This window comes from Vidua macroura, chromosome 1 (genome assembly GCF_024509145.1).
Source record: "Vidua macroura isolate BioBank_ID:100142 chromosome 1, ASM2450914v1, whole genome shotgun sequence".
In the NCBI taxonomy this organism is placed as follows: domain Eukaryota; kingdom Metazoa; phylum Chordata; class Aves; order Passeriformes; family Viduidae; genus Vidua; species Vidua macroura.
Window position 1 is genome coordinate 92,259,984 of NC_071571.1, and position 25,933 is coordinate 92,285,916.

A 25,933-nucleotide genomic window follows, 5' to 3' on the forward strand; every position below is an offset into this window, starting at 1 on the left:
TTATGGAGAATATTCTGCAGAGCCGCTTACTTAGCATTTAGTAATCAACTTTAGTTTCTCTATTAAATTTCTCGCTTTATTTTGTGGCTGTTCATTTGTACCTGATTTTATATAGAGGTCATAGTTTTTCCATTAAAATGAAAGTGAATAAACCTTTTGAGGAATTGTTTAGCTGAAGTATATTCAATTTTCTTTTGTAATAGGATGACAAGATACTTTTTGTACTGTTTTTATGAAATACTTAGAATTTAATGAGCATTGCTTAGCAACCTACAGTTATTTTTTAGAGAGCTTTAATTATTAAAAATTCAGCTGTGATGGAATTCTCTTTTTGTCATCAATTTAACAGAGGCATGGTCAGTTTGTTTCCTTCCTTTGAAATCAGACTTTATCATGGAAGAGCTGAAGCATGTGCTTCCTTCTTAACTACATTTTTATATCAGTAGTCTTTATCATCTGTTCCTAATATCTTATTTAAAAGTAGATAAATAAAGATGAATTAATAATTCTTACATGGAATATAGCATTGGAAATTTTTAAACTAATAAACTTATGGCTCTTAATATTTGCTGACAAATCTTGAATGGTAAATTGCAGCTTTTAAAAAATAATCTTGAACATAGAAATAATAATTATGAAACATATTGGTTTTAAATCTCAAAAAAGTAGGTTGTAAAGTGAAAGTGGATAGTTGGTTTCATAGCAGCTTTCAAAATGGCAGTAGAGTAACTTACCTAAGAAAATATGCAATTTGTTTAAAAGATCAGTGCAGAATTCCAGATTTCTTGTATAATTCCTTTAATCATCTTTGTTCAAATGACAAATATACTGCTTCCCTGAAAAGTAGCAAAAAAAGAGGAGAGAAACCTCACATGAAAAACAAGAAATTAAAAATTTAAATCCAGCAAGTAATAATTATCCAATACTCCCTATAGCTGATTAATGACTTACCTATATCTTTAAAGAAACTCTCTGTTTTAAAAGTAAACAGATGTATTAGAGTGCTTACACTTTGGTAATTAAATACAATGTTGTGCCATGCATAAAGTCTGATGTTGTTATACAAACCAAATTGTTATACAAAACCAAATCAATGGAGATGACACTCATTGATTTCCAAATTTAGACATTTTAGAGAAATTCTAAGTAACTTTAAAAAAATCCCCTAAAAGTTAGCAGTCTACAACCAAGTCCTATCTTCTGTGAGCTGAAAGCCTTTATCTTTTTAGATCCCTAAAACTCCCAGAGAGAAAGGTTGGAAAAGTCCCACCACTGATCTTTTGGCACTGTTAGCAGTAGAGCTTTTATTTGCTGCCTCATATCTTTCACTCCTGCTGTATTCATTTGAATAGCGTGTAATTAAAAATGTATGTCTTATACAAGAAGGTTGTTAGGGAGCAAACCTCTACCCCTTAAGCCTATCCCAGCTAATTTCCTTTGTCTTCCATTTACAAAGGAATGATGAACTGCCACTTATGCATGGTTGAATACATGAGGAGAATTCTAAATCTTTTATGGAAAGTCTATCAGAGCCATTGGTGACAGCCTCAAGTTAGTTCAAGTACAGCAACATATCCGGCCTTCCTCCCATCTGGCTGAATTTCAGAAACCTTGTTTCAGGCACCCTTCAGAAACAGGGCATCTGCCATAGTGTGGTCACACACAATATTGAATAGGAAATGCCTAGCTGTGCTTTCCTTTCAAGTAATCAAAGTTGAGATCAGAATGGGTGATGGGAAAGTGGCTGTGTAGATGAACTGCCAAAAGTCCTTGGTTTTCAGAGGAGAAGAATGTAATTACAAAAATGTGTACAGAGTGCTGAGGCTAATGGATCCACTTGATGGTTGTTTCTGGACTTCATCTCATGGGCTGTACATTTCCCAACCTAGGGAGCCAGAGAAGCAGGAGCATGAGCACAAGGGCAGAGTGATGGTTTGCAGGGATCTGCCAATTCCACATTCAGGTGCAAGTACTGCCTTGGCATCAAGCAGGAATATTGGTTTAGATAGGGGAGGTTGTTTCATTGTTGTTGGTTGGACCACCATAAGTTCTAGAAGTACTTTGCTTTTTCTTTTCATGTGTTGGGCCTGGGGTACTTTTCCAAGCTTTCCAATGGAAAAGGTTAGTGGGATTTTATCTCCAGGCACCTATGCTTCCCTTCTAGATTGGTGAATGTACAAATGGGAAGCTTACCTGTGTTGTCAAGTAAGCTTTCCAGTAGAATATATAGACGGTATATAGATCTATAGATTTCTGGTAAGAATTAGTTATCAGCTATTGGTTTCTTTCTGAGATAGCTATTTACATGGTTAATTTGGAAAAGAAACATGATTCTTTTTCCTTTTTTTTTTTTTTTCTTTTAACAATGCCTGCAAAACTTATGGTAGACCACATCTTATCATGAGAAAATAAAACTAAGAAAGGAATATTGCACTCCAGATAAAACCAGAGAGTGATTATCTCCTTGTGAACTCAGAGCAAATTACTAAGAGAAACAAGGATGTAATTTTATCCAGTTTAGTCATCAAATGAGACACAAAATTATTGTATGTGTTACTTGTAGTACGGTGTGGTATTCTTGAGACAGTGTTATTCTTACACAGGCTTATTGTTACTATATCCTTGAGCTTGCAAAAGACAAAATTAATGATACACACTGTCAATTCTTTGCTCAGATATGGCAGTGTGGAGGAAGTCTTGAGATCCATCCTTGCTCCCATGTAGGTCATGTTTTCCCCAAACAAGCTCCATATTCACGGGCCAAAGCTTTGGCAAACAGTGTGCGTGCAGCTGAAGTGTGGATGGATGAATATAAACAACTTTATTACCACCGAAACCCACATGCTCGCCTGGTGAGTTCAACTCCATTGTTCCTGGAATTTCAGTAGAATTTGTTTTCAACCTACTATTGACTAAGCTAATATTTAACATGAAGTGCCTTTTATGTTTATTTCTTATTCCTTCTGAAACTTTTTCCCAGACATAGAATAAGTGTATAATTTTTAATTCTCTGGAAAAAAAAATTTAAATTCTGCAAGAGTACAAGATGTCCCAATCTATGTCAATAATAACTGAATAAATGAAAGAATAATGTGAAGCGGGGTAAACAAAGGAAGGAGGAGTTGTTTAGCCTAAAATGTGCACTTCTGTGAAATGGATGATACAGGACTCTCAATAAGAATTGCACAATTAATGAATGCAAATCAACGAGTTTCAGTAGACAGGAAACCTTCAGGTAAACAGCATGGTAATAATATTTAGCAAAATTACCTGTCTTGTGATAACTGTAAAACTTTGGACTGTTGTAAAGCAAAATAGATTTTTCTGTTTGATTTACTGCTGCACCATGTTCAGTTAAAAAAAAAAAATGGAAACCAAAATCAATATTGAAAAGATTAAATTAATTAAAATCGGTCATGGCAACTCAATGAAAATGTTCCTAATAAAATGTTTCAAGTATCAGTTCTGTTGGTTCTTTTAAGTTGATGTTTTTATTTTTCTTGAAATGAAAATACAAGATCACTGTTTGCAGAATTTTTCAGGAGATTATTACTGTAAAAACTGAGTATGTCAAAACAGTAAAGCAGTGTGCAAATTCATAACTTGGACATCTTTATCGTGAGGGGCCTGAAGGCTGGAAAACAGTAACACTGAAATGTTCTCACAGTGTCTAGAAATTAATTAAATGAACCTCTGTCGCAAGGTCCGAAATTCAGGCCCCAAAGAAATCATTGTCTGCTGTTGCTTGTTTCTGGAGGTGCCTGATCTCCCCAGCATGATCTCTTTGCATGAAAAGTTTTCTAAACACTGCCTTTTCGGTTTTGTGCCTGCTGGGCATCAGCCTCTGGCTGCACTGGATCAGACCTGAGGGATCAGTGTAGGGCACAGGGAGCCCCCCACTCATTTGAGTGGCTGACCCCAATAGTTGCAGCAGGGAAAAACTGGCCTTGAAAACATGAGGCTTTTAAAAGATACACTGTAGGATGCTAGAGAAGATGAATTTGGTTAGCTTTCATCTTGTGTTTGTTTGGATTAAATTGGGTAATTAGATCATTATAGTCCACACATTTGTAATAATTGGTTTACTTTAATGTCATAAAAGCCATTTAGGTTTTATTATCGGAGTCTGACTTGGAGGGAAATATGGGATTCACCCATAGGCAACACCAGGCTGATTTCAGCTTGTCATACACAAAAAGAGCAATAAATGCTGACAATTTTTCTTATAAAGTGCTGGACATCTTATATCTGTAATGACAGAGCTTTAACTTTAAAGGATATTTGTGTGTTAGTACTGGAAGTTTCATGTATTGGCTTATTGTAACACAGTGGCTATAAGCTGAAACTCATGCGGGTTATTTTTCTCCATATCAAAGCTGCTGCTGATAAGCTTTGGTTTCCATAATGCTCTGTGCACCACTTGTTACAGCAGTTGAGTTCAGACCTTTTTACTTCATCAAACCCAAATATTCAGTTCCATAGCATAACAGGAAAATGATTGATGCTATGGCTGCAAAAATTGGTTCCATGAAGCTTCACTTCAAGATTAATGTTCAGACCTCAGAGCTAATATGTCACGCTGTTTGTTTATTCAAACAGGCACCTCTGCCTCTGTTTTACATCTGCTTTGTGCTTTCAGTGGTATTTCCACAGTTTTGAGAAATGCAAATACATTTGTGGTTTGATGAAAGACTGCATCAAGTGACCTGTAAAAATCTGGGGGCTGCAAACGCTCTCTCATGCCTGACTATCTGAAATCCCTAGTCAATATGAAGATAGGTTTTTGAAGACAGACATAAGAAGATGTGGACTCTGCTCCAATCCATACACACAGAAAAGTCTGCAATGAAAGCTTTTCTCTGGAGGTTTAAGATTTCATAGTCCCCACCCCCCCAAAATGGTGAAGTTCAAAGGATGCATTAGCAGATTGTACAAATTTCATCACTTAAGTGTAAAACTGTACCGGTAATTTTCAAGTGGATAGTGATATAATTTAAAATCCTAAAGAATCATTCACTGCTTTGGAGATTTTCAGTTATCTATCTAAAGGACGTCTCATTTTCCAATACGCCTTCTCAGTCTCCAGCAATCTGTATTCAACGGCTTCCTCACTTGCAGATTCAGGGAGTTTTCTTAGACAAACTGTCTTCCAGAATATTTTAAAGTTCTACTTGCACAGTTCCAATTCTTTTTTGTCAGCATTTAACAAATGTAAGGATAATGAAATCAAATCCAGCACCCAAACATGGTGATTTTTCCTGGCTAGAAGTCTTACTCATCACTGTAGCATACGGTTCCTAATAATTTATACAGATAATTTAAAAGAAAGCATCTGTTCTGGATTTTTTAAAATCTTTTTAATCTTCTTTTTCTTTCCTTATTTTCTTCTTTTTTTTTTTTTTTTTTTTTTTTTTTTTTTTTTTTTTAGGAACCATATGGAGATGTGACAGAAAGGAGACTTCTACGAGAGAAGCTGAAATGTAAGGACTTCAAATGGTTTTTGGAGAACGTGTATCCAGAACTTCACGTACCCGAGGACAGACCAGGCTTCTTTGGAATGGTATGTGGCTCCTGAGAAGGAGGCCTACTTGCAGTTCTCTGAGCTCTCCTACTAAGTCAGTGTGAAGGTGTTTTTGTGCCTAAATCAGTTTGGGATTTTGGTAGAATTCAGTTAAAACTGGTAGGCTTTAAAATGTGGTATCTATCAGAATCTTTATTTAAGGGAATATGAAGGAGTTCTGTGACAGAGTAGAACAGGTAACATTGCTGTGAATTACTCCTTCTAAGTGACAACTTGGGATTGTTAAAGGCAGCAAAGGATGAGATTTTTATTTCTTGAAATGTTGTGTAACAAAAAAAGAGAACAGTATAGTGTTTTATTTTACTTGTTGAATTGAAAAGAAAAAGAGTGTGCTTTGAAACATATGTTCATATATTTTATCTGATGAAAACTATGATGTTCTGATGTTGGGAAAGAGAGTTGGTGCTAAGTGCTTCCAGATCATAGGGGATTCTCTATATTAAACCAACATGTTAATTTTTAATCTGGAGGTTGCTTTAAACCAGCAAGGGCACAGGCAATGAGTTCAATAATATCAGAAACCTCTTCTCTTTTAAGAGTTGACAGCTCTTTATGCTTTTTGCAGCTTACAAATAAATATAAACTATAGCTCTGTGTATATTACATTACTGTAATCTCATCTGGAAGGGATGAAGGCAGAGATGATGCAGCAAATAGCTGTTTCCTCTGAAAAATCACCTGCTGCATGTTAGGAACACAAAAATGCACTTTTCCACCAGGCAAAGATGTATCAAATACCTTCTTAATTATAAAATGCTGCATTGACTTAAAAGTACTTTTGCTGGTAACTCAATCACTCTGTAGATCCAGCTACTCTGCATTCCCACGCTGCATCATCACATCCAGCCTTTGTCTTGCTGCTATCTGCCCTTCCCCAAGTCACTCAACCTCTGCTGAATTTCCTTCAGGAATAGAAAAAAAATCTGATTTCTGTGGACATACAAAACATTCAGGAAACAAGTCTCCCCGCAGTCTGCACTAATAGCTTTGTAACTGGTTGAATGAAAAAGATCCTAATGTGGAAATGCTGTGGTTTCCTCTGGGGAGCTGTGGGAGTTCCCATGGGGAGGGCAACAGTTGTCAGAAAAGCCCTTAGGAGCCTCTGGGAGAATTGCCACCCTCCTCCATTTGTCTTGGAGCTTGCAGGAGAGGTGGTATCTCTGTGTGATCACTGGCATGAAAGGTCTTACGCACCATTATCCGGTACCTTGAACAGTACCTGGTTCAACATTGGTTCTGTTTTTGCTCTTTTCTGCTGGATTGCTCCTGACAAAGTCTGAGACAGTTGAAGCAGTAAGGTATTATAAGATTTACCTTCCAGGAGCATTTCAGGAATTTTATCCTTCCTTCCACCTCCATCCTTCTCCCTCCAAAAGAAAGGGTTAAACTGGTGCCAGTGATAGTGAAGAGAAGGGATTTGTGCAGTTTCTTTTATGATTTAATTGTCATCTTCAGGCAAGGAGTTGACAGTACCTAGAAATAATAACTTGTTCAGAGCTGCTTGAAGTATCTAGAGTGTAATTTAGGTGTGCTCTATATATTTCTCTAAAAACAATTCATAAATGCTGTCATCTAGTTGTGAGCATAATGAGAATACACCATTTTTGGGGGGGAGGAAGAATTTAAAATGTGATGGAAATATGGTTGTGCTCTGAGAAGTTGAGAGTACAGAAACGACACCTACTGATTCAGCTGATTTGTGGATATTGAGTCCCATCTGCTAGCTTCAATGAATCACTGATGGTGTTCTTTACTCCCGCCTTAGCTGTGTAGGGCTTTTCAGGTTCACAGAAATACTGTATGTAAAAGTGTCAGCTTTGATAACAGCTCAGCTTAGTGTGAGGTTATTTAATTGTTCAAAGAGAATACAAGGGAATATGGAGATTCTTACCACCCTTAAAAATCTTCTTACTTTTATACTGGAGTTGAAAATATTTCTAAGATTACCTATAAGTCAGCCATGTGTTATTCAAATGGAGTAAAGAATTATTGAGCAGCATTCAGTGCTGTGCACTGACAAGCAGCTTCTTACACTACATTTTTTTTTCTTGATACATAGATAAAAATATCCATACTATGCTTGGTTATCTAAAAAGTTAACTGACTCAAACTTTACTTAAACATGCTGAATTATGAACCTTTTTGCTTGAGATATGATTGCATTCCTGCAAAGTGCCTGAGACCTATAAAAGAGATAAAGATCTTCTTGCTTCTCCTTGGGCTTCATGCAGCTTTGGAACTTTGTGGGACATAAGCCTTCTGACTTGAATAATTTCTTTGAGAGGCAGGAGGAAGTGAAGCTGATAGACACTCAGTGGGTTAAAATAATATGATGTCAGCACTTCTGGAAAGGCTGATAATACCTTTTAGGCTCTTGTGTAACACACTGAAGTCTCTTTTTCTGGCATAGACTCTGATTTGGCCATCCTTGAACATGCACTTATGGCAGAGTACCTACTAGTAGGTAGGTGTGAAATTGTAACGAGACTTGAGCCCCAGCTCTGCACAGATTGCCCACCTAGACAGCAGAGACTCGGTCAGCTTACAAATCCTAACTGCCCTGGGAAGGGATGGTGTGGGTGTCTGTAGGCAGAGCTTTGAGCCAGCTGGCGTGCTCAGTATTAGTGTGGTGACATCGCTGCATTGTGCATCTGGATGAGGATAGAGGAGCTGGGCAGCTCTGTGATCTTTTCATGTTACCAGTGACTGTGGAAAGGTACAGCTGCAAAGCAAGGGAGTAGTCAGGGATTTTCTCTCTTCTGAGGCATGTATTAAGTATGGCTAGCACTGAGGTGCATATCTGGGGATAAAGATTATGGTCAGTCAGTGAATTTGGCTTTAAATTTGACATCAAGATTGCTTTTAAAAAACAGTGATGACACAAAAATCAGGATTTTACTCTAATTTCTGTAAGTTTGATCACTTAGCAGTGAGACCATACTATGTTCTGACATAAGTTTTTCTTTGTTCTTCTCAGTTTCTAGCTGATATTTCTTTCAGCTGAATGTAAAGCAACGAAGCTGATAGATATCTTGTGTTGTGACTTTCTATCTGGTCTCTCTTTCTGTCTTCTATCTGTAATGGCATTTGTCACTGACTGAGTCAGTTGGGAAATCAAAAACTTGAATTTTTCTTTTGGCGCCTTCCTTCCCCATTTTCCTCCAAGACCATCTCATCTTCATTTTCAAGTTCTCAGTCATAATTTTCTTTTAATTTAGACTAGGTATAATCTTTAAAAAAAATTGGAAGGAAGATTTTAAACTATGCCTTTAAAACTATGAAGAATTTTGTTTTGCTGCAGCATGAAAGAGACCATTATTTAAATTATCTGAAGAACACATGATATATATGGACAGGCTTGCAGAAGAAGAGAGCTATGTGGTTTAAGATGCGTAATCAAAGATATTATTATATGTCTGGTGCTTCAAGTTCTCAGAGGTATCAGGGTCCCTTCTTTAGGGTATACCGCTAAAACTGTGTTATAATTCAATTTGTAGAGCTGCCACTTGAGGTTGAATTGGTAGCCAAGTTTAGGACTGACTAGACCTGGAGACCTTATGGCCATCACAGGAAAATATGCACCACTTTGGTTGGCTGTACAGCCTCTGAAAGCTAGGGAGAGGCTTTTTAAAAGGAAGTGGAAGAAATTCAAGTGTTTGGTAGTGAACAAACACACCATTGCCTGAACCACATGCTTATATGTTTTTGAGCTTCCCAGGGTGATTTGGGCTTGCTGGGGTGAGCCAATGAATCCAACAGCAGTGTGTCACCTTCCTTCAGAAGGTTTTAGTAATCAGTGTTATATGCCCTTTCCAGCATTGCGCTTAAGAAGTTAACAGGTGATATGAAAATAGCATTCACTCAGTAGAATCATTCCCTGTGACTGCTTGGATTACCTTTGAGGTAAAAGCTGATGTTTGATCAGTACTAGTGAAGCTGTTTGGGTTGCTGCAAATTCATATCTTACTGCATCCCACAGTATCATCTGTCCATATCACTAATAGATCAGCACCACTGCCACTAGCAGAATAAAGTGGATTCTGATCTATTTTGTGGATGTAGAGAGAGGTTGGCAGTGCTCCATTGGCCATACTTATCAACTAAAGTAATGAAGTTGTAATGCCAAAAATCTGTTATTGATGGTTTGTTTACAATGGACTTTATCAAACTAAGAATTGTTAATAAAATGCCATCTGTATTGTGTAGTTATATGCAAGTGTCCAGATATTAGGAAACAATAGATCTCCTAGCAGTAAGGGTTAAGGTCTGTGGTGAATATCTTGGTAGCTGGTGTTTATTACCTATCTCAGCCTCCAAACAGTGGTAACTAAATGGCATGTACAGTGACACCAGCAATGTTTCAATAGGAGGCAAATGCTGTAAAAAAGCACTGCCAATCGTCCTGTGTGAGTACATTGTTTTGAGAGCTGAACGATTTGTTTCAATAGCAAGGTGATCAACATTTTTTCTTGCTTCTGTTTCTCTAATGCAGCATTCTGCAAAAGAACTAAGGTAAGTCACAGAGAAAATTTTGTTCTTGTTGCATGACTTGTTTATGGTGGATGTGGGAATAAACATAGCTTCAGAAATGAGTGGATGATCACCGTTTTGATAGAGCTCTTGCACTCTTGCACATAAAAGATACTTAAGCTGTATATTCTCATTTAACAAGAGAAAAATATTTCACAAATTCTCTCATACTTTTTTTCTGCCTTGGAACAGAGGGTAGGTTTATATGGGTTTTTTTGGGGTTTTTTAATAAATGGTGCTGCAGTCAGATTTTCAAATTTTTCTGTGTCATTTCAGATCTGGTAATTTAAAAGCTTAGAATATACTATTCCCACTAATTAGGTCTTGAATACCTGTTGGGCTTCCTGATGAAGTGTGGGCATATCTACCAATGTCTGACAAAATAAAAGAACCAGGTGAACCATATGGACCATGTACGTATAGGAAGATGTCGGCATGTATCACAAGCATTTGTGCATGAAAGAGAAAAAGGAGAAAACATACATGGTAACATCCTGGAGCACAGCCTCATTTTCAAACCATCTGAAATGAAGCTTAAGTTTAGTAAGCTTTTACACATCTTTTTGCTGTGTGTATTTGGGCATTGAGTAACATGCATACGAGAGTTACACTAGTTCTGGTGGTGCAGGGCATTTTCGAACAGATTGTTTAAAATTTCCCAAAAGGGAGCTCACACTTGAGCATGTGCCAGGGGCTGATGACAAAGAGCGCTAGCGAAGTCTTTGGGTTGCCTGGAAGGGCACCATGGATAAGGGCTTTGCTGCCCTTGGAGCCAGTAGACAGTCAGGCAGAGTCATATGTTATTAAACCTACTAATGGGAGACACTTTGGTCCTGAAGACAGCTGCTGACAATAGCAATTGTAGAGATAAAATTACCATTTTGAGTGGTTATGACTTTTAAGTTGATATTTCCTGATGTAGAATGTAGAAACATGAGAAGCTTATTTGGTTTATGTAGTTCCATGGTGGTGTTAAAAATAGTCTGTGTAAGACACTTCTCTTTCCTGTTTTTCTAAGTGTAATTCTTGGCTCCCATTAGGAAAGTAAACAAAATGTTTTCTTTTGACTGCTCAAGAAGAGTTGCAGTGGTCGAATGTGAGAGTGAGCACAAAGTAGTGAAAAGAAGGTGTTGGGTAGCACTAAAAGTAGAAGCTGGCAAAGCAAACATATGTAGAACACAAGTATTTAATTTTCCAACTTGTGTGGTTTGCTCTGTGGTGGGTTTAGGCCCTGCAGGGTTTGTCTTGTTTGTTTAGTTTTAGCCGCCTGCAATCCCTATGTGTCCACTCATTTTCCACATTAAGAACTCAGGATATGATTATCATGACTAGAGAAGAGCAGTGAAATTACACCTTGCTGAACTAACTCTTCTGAGATTTACTCTGCCTATTCTTTTTGTCTGTGATATAATTACACTCAGTAACAGGGGCATTCAGCTTCTTGTTTACAGAACCTATTGTGCTCTGTGTGTTTTCAAATTTGGTTATGTGGCTAATACCAGGAATCAGTGGTTATGTGATTGTTTAATTTTTTTTAGTTACTTTTGCCTCCTGAATACTAAATACAAATGCTTGTTAACCAGCCTGTTGTTTTTAAAATTAGCTAACTTAATATTTTAAATTTTATCTAGAAGTTATGCACCTCTTCTGTCAGAGATCAGCAACATGAATAAAAAGCATTTAATGTCACACCTAGTGTCTCTTTCCAAAGATATATTTTGCCCACTTTCAAGATTTCTGATCCTAAAATCTGTCTGCTTGTTCTGCCTCAAGAGGGTACTGGAGAGCTTTTGAGAACAAATCCTCCTAACATTTCCCATTTGACAAACTGAGAAAAGTATGTAGTCATCTTTTCATAAGAAAATTGAACAAGTAGATCCTGGGGGAAAAAGGCATGGCAGACTCTTTTGTTCTGCATGAGTTGCTGGCTTGTTGGGTTTCAACACACTTTTTCATAGTTTCTACCCACTTCCTTTGCAAATATATTGGAACACAGTGTCATTCCTAGGGGAAGTCATCGTGTCTGGCTGCTTCAATGCTCAAAGGCAAGATGGTCCAGTTTTATTTGATATTAGTCTGAGAGATGTTACCATTGCATCCCCTTGATCTATTCCAGTTGCTTTGCACTAGCTTTGGGATGGATCTCAGAGCCCAGCAGGATGGGTGTAGAGTGACTACAGAATATGTTCCTTATTTTAGACTAATATTTTAAAATATTCTTTTGTTTTGATTAGCTGAAGAATAGAGGAATGGAAAACTTCTGCTTTGATTATAACCCTACAAATGAACATCAAGTAACTGGACAGAGGGTCATACTTTACCCATGCCATGGCATGGGACAAAATCAGGTAAGAATAATGTTTTATTTTTATTTTCACTTACACTTAGGGTTGTAATGTAAGGAAGTATGGTAAAGTCATTGCAATAGGGCTGAGAGAATGTGTTGCCACAGTAAGGTGATCTTAGTTCACGTTTTGATTCTTGCACTAAATGCTTTTTATTTTGATGTATCTTCAGGTCAGATTTTCTTCATTTTGAGGATGTGTCTACCCAGCCCGGGGAACTCATGCATACCTTTATTATGCCTTTCCACAGAGGTCATTAGCAGGGGTTAATAGCACATCAGTGCAGCTACAGTGCTCACAGGCCAGTGTTCACTCATCTCCAAAACCCCTCTGAGCTTTTGTCTGTCCATGCCTCTAAAGCCCTTAATCTTAATAACATTGGAAACCTCACCTAGTTCCACCCAAGTCTGTCATCATGTCTCTTCCTCGTGGTGCTTGTCTAACTACCCAAAAGGTTTTAGACCACATCTTCTCCTGGCCTTCTACAGAAATGTCCTCCTTGCTTGGGCTCCACATTCCAGGAGAGCAGGGGTTCTCTTTAACACTGTCATTCTTGCTGTCTTGTTTTTAACTTTTGAAGCTAAAAATGCTGTTTTCTTTCTCCATGTTGACTGAAACTGTGTGCAGCAATTGTTAGTTTTGATGCCTATAAGCCTCTCTGCATAATACCATGGTAAAAGTGTTGTGGGGCACTGTGTGCTAAGCTAGAATGGCTGTTTTTACATAGTGTTGAGTGACTATCTTCCAAAATTGAAGTTTGATGTTTGATATGGGGCATGTACTTGCCTGGCTATCTTGGTTTTTGGCTTCTAACTCAGATTAAGCACAGTACTTGAGATATGGTCTCATCAGTGCCAAATACCAAAGGTCTTGTGAGACCTTATGTACACATTGTGAGGTGTGAGACCTCACCCTGTGACAGCTTGGGTGGCTTGACTGTTTAGGTCCTTTTTTAATGAAATGAATCCAAATATTCAGTTAGTATTGTTTGGAAAAAGGGAAAACAAAGTTTGAAAAGAAAGCAGAGATGTTACAATTAAGCAGTGTATCTGCTATTGTTCTGAACTTTGCTTTAAAAAAAAAAACATAAAAGCTCTAGGAGTGTATAACAAGTCTGTATTAAGGAGAAAGCTTCTAATATGAATTGCACTTTACATGAGAAAGGGGAAAGAGAAAGCAATGTGCCTCAGATCTTAAAAGGAAATAGATTTGTTTCTGATAGCAAGTTTATTATTTGCCTTAAGTATTATAACTATTATTTAGTATTATTTATTAGCTCATGTCTGGTTTATGTCTTAAGTTTCGTAATATTTCTGTCCTTAAGGCCAAGATGCAGAGGAAGGCAGGGAAGAATCTTGTACCATAAAAGTGAAAGGATCTCAATACTGGCAGATATATGCCAATTATGCTGAGCCCCAACTCACCCCTTTTACTCCCTCAGTTCAGATTCTTGCCCAAGTTAAGAATACTTCTATAGATCTATAGAGAAAAGAAATTAGTAATCACATAACCCAGTCAAGTCACTTTCTTATAAGTAACATTGATTGCTTTTGTAGTTTAAGAAATATTTAATATATAGGATTACATGCTAACATGACAAAGGTATTTATAGATTTATTTTTTTCCTTGTAATGCAGATTACAGAGAGGAGAGGTGTTGCATTTTTTTTTTCATTTCTCTGAGCAAAAAGAGTTAGCTTAAATTTTATACCTTCCCCCAAGAAAGAATAAAGAAATAAGATAAAAGGTGAAAGCAAATGTACAATTCAGAGACGAATTGTCATGAGATGACATTTTTACAGTTATCCTTTGTTTAGCTAGCACTAAGAGATTAACTGAATTTACTGCAAGATATCACATCACTGGGTATTAATGCTCTTCCACCTCTGCTGATGGTGCGGTGCATCCGTGTACCTGCAGTAGCAGGCACTGGGCTGAAAGCAGCGACACTCTGGGAACTGTGCAAACTGCTCCCTCTGCTGGCATCCAAGCAGGAGGAGGAAGGAGAAATGGAGACACCACCTGACTGCAGTATAAACCAATAAAGGAAAATATGAGATGACTCGAGAGAACTGCAGAGGCTGAGGAGGGAAGGCCAAACACAGGAAATGGGTAAAACAAGATTAGTGAAATGGGCAAAAGGCATGGGAGGGCTGGCAGGAGCCAGGGAGAAAGGGCCAAGGTGGCAAAGTAGTTTGCGACAGAGGTTGGGCAACAGGTGATGAGCAGGGCATGTGTGATAGAGGAAAGAGTAGGACAGGGACTGAACCAAGCAGAGTTATTGGAGAACATTTTAAGGGAAAGGGGCAGGGTTACTGAATGTGGGAACTGAGCTACCAGCTGGCAAAGGGGAGCATGAGTAGGGTGATAGGTAGTTGCAAGAGAACAAGTGAACAGCAGGAAGAGTTGTGGGTGGGGGAACAGGAAGACTAAAATAAAACAAGATGTAGAAACACAAGTGAGGTGGGAAATGAAGTTGGGGCTGCTGGACTTGCAGCTCCCTTTTCTGGCTCACAAATAGCTGTGAAACCTACCAGCAGGACATTTCTCTCCATTTTTTTCCCATCCCAACACCTTCTTGACAGTCAGTCTGAAAAGGTAGCAGGCTGTTCCTTGTGGTATGAATTCTTTGGCAGGTGACACTGTCAGGATCAAAACAGTCAAATCTTCTACATTTACATCCATCGCTGTCTGCTGGTGAAATGATCACGGCAAGGTTTGGTCATCCTCTAGTATCAACAACCACGGAGTCTCAGAGATGTTTACTGACAGCAGGCAGCCTTTAACTTCTCTTTGGCCCCTTGGAAGGGAATCCACCATCCTAATCCCAAACTCTCCCTGACTTTTTTCTGTGAGTTTGTTCTCATCACTCCACTCATTGCCTATATAGAGTTTTAGCAGCAAGCCCTCATTCCAAGCTTTGCTCCCATTTCCTGTCCCACACCATAGGCAGGTGGCTGTTTATGTAGGGGACAACTGCAAAACTCTTTTCACTGATAACAAGTCTCCACTTAGTGACCTCTGAATATCTGTGTGCACTGTGCCGAGAGGAAAGAGCACTGTGCTCTTGGTTATTTGTAAGGTCCAGCACCTGCTCCTCTTTTACGTCTCAGTGAATAAAACCACTCTCAGAAAACTAAAGTTCTTGGTAGTTTATTGGTGTTCTTTCTTGAATCCACGGTCTAATTAAAAAGGTTTCTTTTACTCCTTTTGTGTGAGTATAAGAAAACTAACTGGAGGGTTTTTTTTAAATTAGCATGTTGCTTATCACAGGAAAGTGAGGATAATACTGCAGTGTTAAGAGTTGAGTGTATGTGGAAGAGAGGCAGGAAATACACAAAACACTGGCTACTGATCTCTGTTACCTCAGGCTGCTTATGTTTTGTGGGAGTATCTGCCCCACAGAGGAGAATGAATGGCTTTGAAGCTCAACACCAGTAAAGCCCTTTGCCCTTCTGGGTATGGCTGGGAAGCAGTACAGAGGGCACTAATGTGTGATGGCAAGAAATCAACCTGATGTGATAAGAGGATGGGAACACACTGACTGACAGAGTTCTTCCCAGAATTCCCATTTGGAGCTGATACATTTGACATAAACAGTGAGAGGGAAACAAAGAAGTTAGCAAAGCCCTTGGGTTTTCAGAAAGAAAGAGTATCAGACCTGGTAACCTCTCTACTGGTTCTACCCATCAAGAGCAAACTTTCTCCTGCATGCAGAACAACAGTAGCCAGGCACAGAGAAGGATGAGAGTGTGTTTCAGGGTCCAGTGAGGGAGCCAAAATCTGCTGCTGGCCTTAGTACCAGAGAGACACTGATGCAGCTGAGGCATATCCTGTTGATTGTCCAGAAGCCAGAAACACTGGGAAAAAGGCCTCATCAAGTTTGCCAATAACACTTAAGGGAATCTACTGATTCTCATAAGAAAAGAAATGCAGTAAGGCTACTAGTTATTGGGCCATGGATTAGTTTGAAAATGCTTCATTTCTGCTGACAGAATGCAAGAAAAGAGAACTAAAAAACATTTTACCTTTTGAGGAGGAAGATATTTATTTCCTGTATTACTAGAGCTTGGAAAAGATTAAGCCTGAAGTATTTATTCAGTTTGAAGTAGTGTAGGGTAATGAACTGATTATGTTCATTGGGCAAGAAGGCAGGAGTGCTTAGTTGTTAGTACTATAACCCCATTCCTTAAAGTTATCCAGAAATTAACCATTTTACTTGCTCTTCGGAATCTGGTACAAGTCCTTGAGAGACCATTCAGGAAAGATATCAGTAGTAAGAAGTGCTCTGATCTAGTGGCTGCTCCATTTATTCTTGACGCATCTGGTACAGTCAGCAGCTTGCAGGCTTTCACTTATAATACAAATTGCTAAGGAGTTATTATATCTAATAAATCCCCTAACGAGCAAGGCTCTAAATATGGCTTTGTGAAAGTGGCAGCTGTAAAAAGTGTCCCTCCACACACAACTGAGCAGAACTGAGGCTTTTTCTTTATCCACAAGCCATAGGATTAAAATGCATGTCCCTGTAGCTCACTGTGGCGCCCAAAGTAGTGAGTTTTCCATGTGTTAATCAGATACTGAATCTGGGAATAAAGCTTAAAGGCCAGGGAGTAGCTGCTGCCTGTTAGGGTAAATCATAATAATAGGACCAATATTCACACAATTTACTTTTGTTATGATCAGATTTTTTTTTTTGCATAAGGCAAATGTAAAGGTAGTGCAACCTACATTGTAGGAATAGATCTTAGCAATAGGTTTCAAGAGAAAATCATGGTCTTCGGGGTCTTATGTCAGCAGGGAGACTTCAAACCTGATGTTGCTTCCTCCAAACACTCATTTCCCTTTGTGGCTTACCACAAATGAATGGTGGCAAACAGGTGAATTCTGGTGGGAGGGGGTCAGTCACTTACATCATTGCAAAAAAGCCGTGAGGCTCCACAGGGTGATGCAGTGGGCAGATTTGGTTGGTGTATGGCTGTGATGGCCACCTTGACAGAGAAATTCCTGACTGTGATAATAGGAGGGGCAGATTTCATGAAACAACTATTATCAGTGTAGTCTAGATCAGAGCTCTTACACTTGGAAATGGATGGCTGAAGATTTTGTAATAGCACAGTCCTGTTTATACTGAAACTCCATTTCCAACTCCTCATCAAGGTTATTAGCCCTGGTGGTTGTTAAGGATGTTTTTGTGGTAAGTTCTAGTATGTACATTTCTGAATTGGTAGAGGCCCCTTCACAAAGCCTTACAGTCTCCAGGGGGGAAACAAAACAGAAGAGGATTCTTTCTCTCCCTTATCCTTTTATTGGTCTCTGCTAATGCAGCTGTTCTATGGGTAATAAGCAATTTTCTGATGTTTATAAAACTCTCCTCTACTTTATTGAGTATAATCTAAATCAGATCTAAACACACATCCATGCACTATAGTCATCTAAATTATTTATAAGCTTACTAAATACAAACAACTCTCCAACGCTGCCACTCTTTAATGAAGTCGAAAAGTTGGCAAATGTCCATGATAAGTATAAAATTTTAAGTAAGACTTCAACCATAACTGCCACAGAAGCCAGGAGTTTCAGAGCATGTTTATAACACTTCTGTAGAATATCATGCAACAAGCAAAGACAGTCAATTGTCTTTAAGGAAATTGTTTTCATTTTTAAAAGCAGCTGTACCTATTTTGCTTCAAATACTGTTACAGCTTTATAGAACAAAATGCTTATCACTATGCATCCTTAGTACTGGAAATGACCATTATAACTGGACCAAACTGCATTTGAACTATGCAGTGAGGAACTCCTTAGCTAAAAGTAATATTACTTTGTGATGACTGAATTAAGGCACAATGTCAGGCCAGAAACTTAAGTTTCACATTCTAGGCCAGAGGGGCCTAGAATGTGAAACTTAAATATTGCAGTTGAATTTCATAAATTCTTTAACGCTAGAATGCCTGTTTTCCAGGACATTTAAGTGCTACAAGAGTAAAGCAATGCTGTGATGAGATTGATTTTCTGTAAAATAATAAGCAGTAGAAGTTAAGGACCCTTGAATATTTCTGGCAGAATTTCCCTTCACAGCAGCAACTTTTATTTGTGAGACTGATTATAGTCTCTTAGTATATGCTTCTTTATAAATACTCTCTGTGTACAAATGAAATGACTGCTGCCCTTTGTTTCTTCTCTTGGGTTTGTAGTTTTTCGAGTACACATCCCATAATGAAATTCGTTACAACACACGACAGCCAGAAGTCTGCGCAGCAGTCGATTCAGGGACTGACTACTTGACAATGTACTTGTGTCAAGAAAATGCCCACAGTGTTCCTGAAAACCAGAAGTTTATTTTCAGAGAGGTAAGAGTGCCTGCTTGGGTTTGGGTTTGTTTGTGTTTTTTGGGAGTGGGTTGAAGGAGAATTGCTGAATTTTTAAAATTTTTGTCTTACTGCATACACATCGTGCAGGCCACAACGCTAGCACAGGTCTCTGGGATAAATAGGCTGTCTTGGCTTCTAATATCTGAACACAGAAACAGGGTAGCAGGCAAAGAGTATTCCAGTCATAAAGAACAAGAAGATGAGAGGAAGGAAAGCACCCTTGTTAACATCAAGGAGGTTGGGAACATTCTCTCTTGCATGTCACCCCTACTGTCTTCTCATGAGACTGAGGTGCTTCAATATAACCCTTCCCCAGCCAGTCATATGGCTGGCCTACTTCTGCTCTCTTTTCATTGACTTATTTCCCAGTATTTATATTACCATATATCCCCAATACTTCACACACCACCATTACTTTCTGCTCTTTCCTGCTTTTAAGCAGCTGCCTCTACATGATATTAGAAAAGCTTGTGTTTAGTAGTTTTGAATCTGTAAAGAAGCTCCTGGATGCCTGAGAGAAAATAAGCTGGATAAAAAATGATGGCCTTGGTCAGGTTCTGGAGTGTTGTTATTTGGCTAAGGGAAAAGGTCACATAATATATCAAAATGGTATATTTACATAATGTGTCTGCATAATGCATCTAATCTCTACAGGCTCCATGGCTGACAAATGTCACACTTCGATACTACCACCAGTGATAGGTAGCAGGGTAAACTCTAAAAAAATAAGATGGAAGTTATTATCCATTCCCTAAATCTAGTCCAGACTGAAGCTCTCACAGTCATATTACTAAATAAAAATGTTTAAAAGGTTGACTTTATAAATGATGTTTCATTTTTAATATCGTCTTTTAACAAAACTGCTCAGTCATAAACATTAATCCCTAAGATGACATATATTGAAGGATCTTCAGTCACTTCAAGAAGTAATCGAGAAACCTGAAATTTTCAAATTGAGAAAATGAAAAAAAATTAAAAAGTTATGGAATACATCTGTTTCCACTGTATTCCTAACCATTAATTTTAGCATCTGAGACTTCAGGAATTACTTAAATGTTCTTTCTCATGATCACTTTGTGCCTGTGTATGATTTGAATGTACTGCTCTGCTCCAATTCCTTTTCTGCTGCTGCACTAAATCAAAACCACTGGTCTCCACCTTTCAAGGCGAGTGATGGGTGAGGTGTCAGCATCTCATTTCTTTTGCTTTGTGCATAGTAGTGTCAGACAGCTGTCCTTATGGATGGAGCATAAGCAAAGATTTGAGCAGCTTTCCCAGCAGCTTGGCAAAAATTGAGTTCTTGCGAACAGAGTCAAAAATGAGTGAGATGGATACTGATTAATCCACTCTAAAATTTGAATTATTGTGATGGAAGCAAGAAAGTAATTCTGCAGCTGAATCTGTCAGCAAGTCTGTAACAAGCACACGCTGCTGGGCATCAGGAGCTGCAGCTCAGGATGCAATTAAGTGCAACATTCCTGATGAGGGAAGGAGCAGACTTCCACAGGAGTCAGGGCTATGGACAGAAACAAGGCATTGCCATTTTGCTCTCAAAGTTGCCAGCAGCCTTGAGAATGCTTGCATGTGGGAGTGTCACCCAGGCCAAGGGGATGGCCTCAGAGCAGGGCAGACGTCCACGTCTGGCTACGCTGCCGTTTTGCAGCTCACTGTCCTAGCTGACAGTGCTCCTGGATTGGAACAAGAGACTTGAACTGGAGATAAACATTAAAAAAAGGCCTGAGGTCTCAAAATGTGTTCTTTAGGGAATTTGACTGTGGAGGTCTGTCAGACCTTACACCTCTGAGGCAGCTGTACTGCCTTTCAGCAAAGCAAGTGAACTCCACACAAATCAGCAGGCAAGGGGCACACTTAGATATTTTTGCTTTTTCCACCAAAAATAAGAAGAGACAGGAGAATTTTTTGCTAAAATATTTCCAACATTTATGCTTAATGAACAATAGTTACCTTTTACGTACAAGATATGCAATAAATTGATACATTTGGGTGATGCTTGTGCCTGGCTTAGTTATTTTCTGCCATATTCTGGTCCAGTAACAAAAGGCAATGAAAGCAAATGTTAGCACATCCTTAACAGGCTGAGATGCCACTTCATGAGTCACTCTAAGCAATGCTGATGTCAGTTTATGTAAGTTTAAAAGCAGGATCTTTTGATAAAGTTTCAGACATCCTCAAATTTGGCTTTACTGCACAACCCCATTGGAAGGATATGTGAGATTTGTTGCGAATGTTTTCTGTTACTTTAAAACACAATGATATGTCTGCAATTTTTGAGACCTGAAAAGCTAATTAATTTCTGTCTTTTGTAGGATGGTACCTTGTTTCACCCACAAACCCAGAAGTGCATACAAGCTGAGGCAAACGCTTACAGTGGGAACCCAGCACCGTTGTTACGGCCTTGTAGCAACTCGGACTACCAAAAATGGTTCTTCAAAGAAAGAAGTTGATCCAGATGTTGTCTAGGATATAGCTGAATACAAAAAAAAAAAAAGTGCTCTTTCCAGTCAGCAGTTAGTCAGCCTTTTGAAAATCTCATAAGTGATATATTTTTGTATGGAAAGAACTGTAATTAGTTGACAAGCCTTGGATCTCGTTTCCTGGAGCTTTAGAAGGCACTAAGTATTGAGAGCTTCATAAAGTGCCACAGAATCTGCTCCTTTTTATTTAGCAGCTACACAACTGCTTCTGAAGAGTCTTAGGTTTTTTTTGCAAGTGACATTTTTTTAATCTACTGCGTGGAAGTAAGGCAGTCAAAAAAATTGCACTAATGTTAATCTGCCAATAACTTAAAATGTTTATTTTTCTACTAAAACATTCTGCAGTTGGGTCTTTTAACAGATAGTAGTTAAAAATTATTCTTGTCTTTTAAATACTAAGAAGGTAAATGTAGGCCATATTCTGCCCTAAGTGACTACCACAAAGCCCTCACTGAAGACAGTGTGGATTTACACATAAAGGCAGAGTATGTCTGCATGTTTTTGCACAAATAGCAATCTAGATGCATACAAATTGCACATGCTTGACAATAGTATACCTTAAATGGTCTGACAATTTTAGATGTTCATGGCACTTGACAAGTTTCTAATCATGCTTAAGATTGGTTTGGGAGTAAAATGGGGATTTTTCTCATCTTTCTTAAAGGCACAAGGCAACAATATTAAAGGTGATGCTTTGGGAAAAGCTATTTAGATTCATATGGGCCCAGCTATGTGGCTGTGTCTTAGAATGCAAAACCAACTTTATGTGGATTTTCAATGTGCATAAAACTTTCAACATAAGACCTACCAATAATTCTTTTGTAAAAATTTCAAAATTACAATTAGAGAAAATGAGTCTTAAAATTTAAGTATTTAAATGATTCATGAAAAAACTATTATATCTTAAAAATGGTTTTGCAACTGATTTCTGTGAAATTCAGCTAATACTAATAGAAAAATTATTGTCTTTGGAGTATAACTTGCATTTTTTTCTGGGAGCTCCTTTTAGATGACCACCTGCATGTGGTCCTGTTGAAAATAGGGGGTGTAACCTGCAGCAGTACAGGATGGTTTGTGCCCTGGAGTGTGGGATCTGCCTTGCCCAATCAGCCGAGGACTGTGTGTATAGCAATGTACATGGCCACTGACCATCAGCATCACCATGTTGATTGGAAGGGTTTCAGCTCGTAAGAGTTTCTTTCCCTGTCAGATGAAGGAATGCTTATGTGTAGAAGGATGAAAATGTCAACCTTTTCCCCCCAGAAGTCTGGGCATCTGTTTTGATTAGTTTGGTGTGTGTTTTGTTATTTGCTTTTGTTCATGTTTTCTATAAAAAACGTACAGCCTTGCCTTTGAATCCCCCTAAGCTCATGCCATTTTGGCATACCTATTTATATGATTGGGGTGTAGGGGGAGGGTTTCTGCCTGTAGGAGATATGTGTATAGTTCTTACAAGATCTTTCTTACCCATGTAGATAGAACGTTTTTGTGAGCACCTTTGAAGTTTTGTCTCTGTGGGCTGGACTGATGAAACTGATGTTAGAATTAATAAAATATTTTGTGATTCAGTAGAATGGGAAATGTCTTATCAACTATTTTTTTTTCTTGTGGTCAGTGGTTTTCATTTAATAATTTTGCTGATCTCTTAGGCCCAGATCCCTACAGCACTTGGGAGAAGACAGCTTTATTTTATGGTGTCTCAAGTTCTGTTTCCTGAACTCAGTAATGCTTCTGTTCACCTGGTAGCAGCAATGGTTTATACTTTGTGGAGCCACAAATCAAAAGTGAGTGGCTGCATGAGAGAACAGCAAGGATTTTCTATTAATTTCTGCTTTGTGTTCTTGACCGCTGATTGAACAATGTTAGTAGCTGATAAAAGCCCAGCTACTAGAATCGCAGCCAAAGCTCTCAGTGTCCTCCATTCTCAGTTAGGTTTTCTTAGTCTTGGGATTTCAAGGTTTCATCATCAGATGATGGTGGTATGCAAGTGAAACTTAGTAAGTGGAAATTATTTTCTATACATCTTTTCACTTTGCCCTTGTTTAGAGGGAAGTATTGATGTTTTTGGCTTCCTGCAACTAAGATGTTTTCATGTATGCCAGCAAACCTGCCAGCCTGGCTTGCATATTTGCTAGACAAACACACTTGAGTTCAAAAGCAAACACCAAACATTAGCAATGCCACCAGCTTTCTCCCTCTGTGTTGGCCTTTTAGTCCCTCTGCTTACAATTTTTTATTCCTTGATAGCCTTTTCTTCTTCTCATCTCACTGGAGTAGTATTAATGCCTGGCTTCAGGTTTGGAGGGTGAAGGACTCCATCAAGCATCTGAGTCATGAAGCACATCTTCAGACCTCCTTTAACATTTCCAGACTTCCTTTTGCAGGAGGTCAGGGTTACCTGCTGAGGAATGGACTGTGAGCTTTGGACTTCTCCTGAGCAGAGATGGGGCTGGATGTTTTATAGAAATGGAAAAATTGGAGGATTTCAGTCACAAATTAATGCTTATTTCTTAGTCTTTCTATGCCTGTAATTTTTTTTTTTTTTTTAGAAAGCCATCCAGACTACAGTCAGGTACCTAATTATCATATTTATTTGAAATTATCAGGTAATGATTTTGACTTTTTTTTTAATTTATTCACTCACCAATTTACTTTCATTTAAAAATTATGTGTCTTCAACATGGGCTAAAACTTACTGGATTTTCACTTCAACAGAAGACAGTACATGAACCTTCCTTCTAAGAAATAAACCACTAAAACCTCTGTATATGTGGCCTTGTCTGAACCATTATGTTGGGGGATTACTGGAGCTTGCACAAATACCTGGGAACAACAATCATCATCGTACATGCATCAGTCAACATGAATTGGAAATAGTATTTCTTGCTGGCTCTGCTGAAAACAGAGACTCAAAACTGTGTTCAATTTTTGATATATTTATAGGAAGTGGTAAGATGCACTGCAAGGGGAAATTCATGTTGGTTGATAACACCAAGACTGCTGAGATTGTGCTCCTATTTCCTATTTATAAAAACATGGGCACTTACACAGTGATAATGCTTGGTTAGTAATTTAAAATCTGATGCTCTTTTAACTTCATTTGCCTCTCTTAAGGCCTTTAGATTTGGAGATTAACTTGAAGTTAGTTGAGCTGTGTCCTGATATCCCAAAATAAAGACAGCAATCAAGTTGTCTGGAGAGGCTGTAGGGTTAGGATCATGCAGTTGTGTGTATACTCTTGCAGCTGTGCAGGTTTTTGGCGGTGTTTGAGAATGCTGTGTGCTCTTGTAACAAATATGGAACTTTGGGCTAGGAAGTTAGCTGAGGTAGGTGGGAAAGCCCTTGAGAGGGAGGGAAAAGATGGATAAGGGAGCTCCCCCTGTTCTGTTGAGGTGCAACAGCAATAGCCAGGTTTGAATTACAGTACTGCAGTATTCTTACATTTCTCATTTACAGGGGAAAACATTATGCCTGTACATGCAGTACTAAAATTACTATGCCTAGATTAACAGTTTTCATTTTTTTTTAAATTCCACTATTCACTGATATTTTTATGACTAGACAAAGCCTAATTAGACCAGTCCCAGTAGGCACTGACAGGAATTGCATGGCTCCAGGATGCAAAGGTGGCTGGAGACAAAAACAGGGCAGGACCTTCTCAGTGACCTCTCCAAAAGTATTAAGAAGATGAATATACAGGAAAATACATACAGGAAGTGACTTGCTGGCTTAAGGGGCTACATGACATATTTTGTGTAGCATCAAACCATCTCCCAGAGTAGGAGAAGACTTGCAGCAGATGCAACTTATTTATTGGTGTTAATGGAAAATCGGTTTTCTGAGTTTCTTGACTTTATCTATGGTCTGAAGATACTTAACTTGCAACTGAAGAAGAAATGGTTGAGGGAGTCGTACTAGTACAGATGCTTAAATGTGAAATTAATTAATTAGGTACTCTGTGATGAGCAAATATAAATATATAAAGAAAAAATTTGTTAATTGTGCATAGGCTGTGAGAAGACTTAGTAATAACTGAGAAATTGGAAGTGATCATTAGCAGAAAGACACTTGACAGTGTTTTTACAGAAAAATGGTTGAAGGATTCACATGATGGAAGCACAGAAATGACTGGGTAACATGCCAGGAAGAAAGTGACATTTGATTTTCGAGTTAAGAGAACAGGTTTTACAGTTCTTGTGAACTGATATTTTAGCCAACAAGGAATAAACAGAGGGTGTCTGATGTGGCCCACCAAATGCGAATATAATGCCTTTTTGCCTAACAGATAAAGAAAAAGGATGTGTGCTTCTTCAGAGGATTTCATCCTAGGGAATTCACTTTACCAGTTTGATGGTAGCAAAACATTCTGGGGATTTCTAAGGGAAAAAAAAAAAAGGCAGCTGGGCCAGTGCCTGTGTCTGACACAATATTTAACAAGCAGTTTGGTGCAACTCCTTTAGGCCTCCTTTTCTTTAAAATGAGCTGTTACCTGGGTATCTGTTATTCATAAACACAGCATAGTACCTAAGAAAGAAGAAATTTCTCAGTGCTGAGAATTGGAAAGAAGCAGACTTTACAAAATATAACTAGCAGAGAATCATGTTGAAAA

At 38.4% G+C, this 25,933-nt stretch overlaps 1 protein-coding gene across 1 annotated transcript in view; it reads left to right on the top strand.

The window, feature by feature from the left end:
- GALNT12 (polypeptide N-acetylgalactosaminyltransferase 12) overlaps positions 1-22,893 on the top strand; it is a 46,802-nt gene extending 23,909 nt beyond the window's left edge. The window contains exons 6-10 of the mRNA XM_053977962.1: positions 2,676-2,852; positions 5,429-5,560; positions 12,346-12,459; positions 18,653-18,808; positions 21,157-22,893. Of these exons, the coding sequence (XP_053833937.1) occupies positions 2,676-2,852; positions 5,429-5,560; positions 12,346-12,459; positions 18,653-18,808; positions 21,157-21,294 (717 nt within the window). The 3' untranslated portion in view covers positions 21,295-22,893. The remainder of the gene's footprint in view (positions 1-2,675; positions 2,853-5,428; positions 5,561-12,345; positions 12,460-18,652; positions 18,809-21,156) is intronic.
- The last annotated feature ends 3,040 nt before the right edge of the window (positions 22,894-25,933 follow it).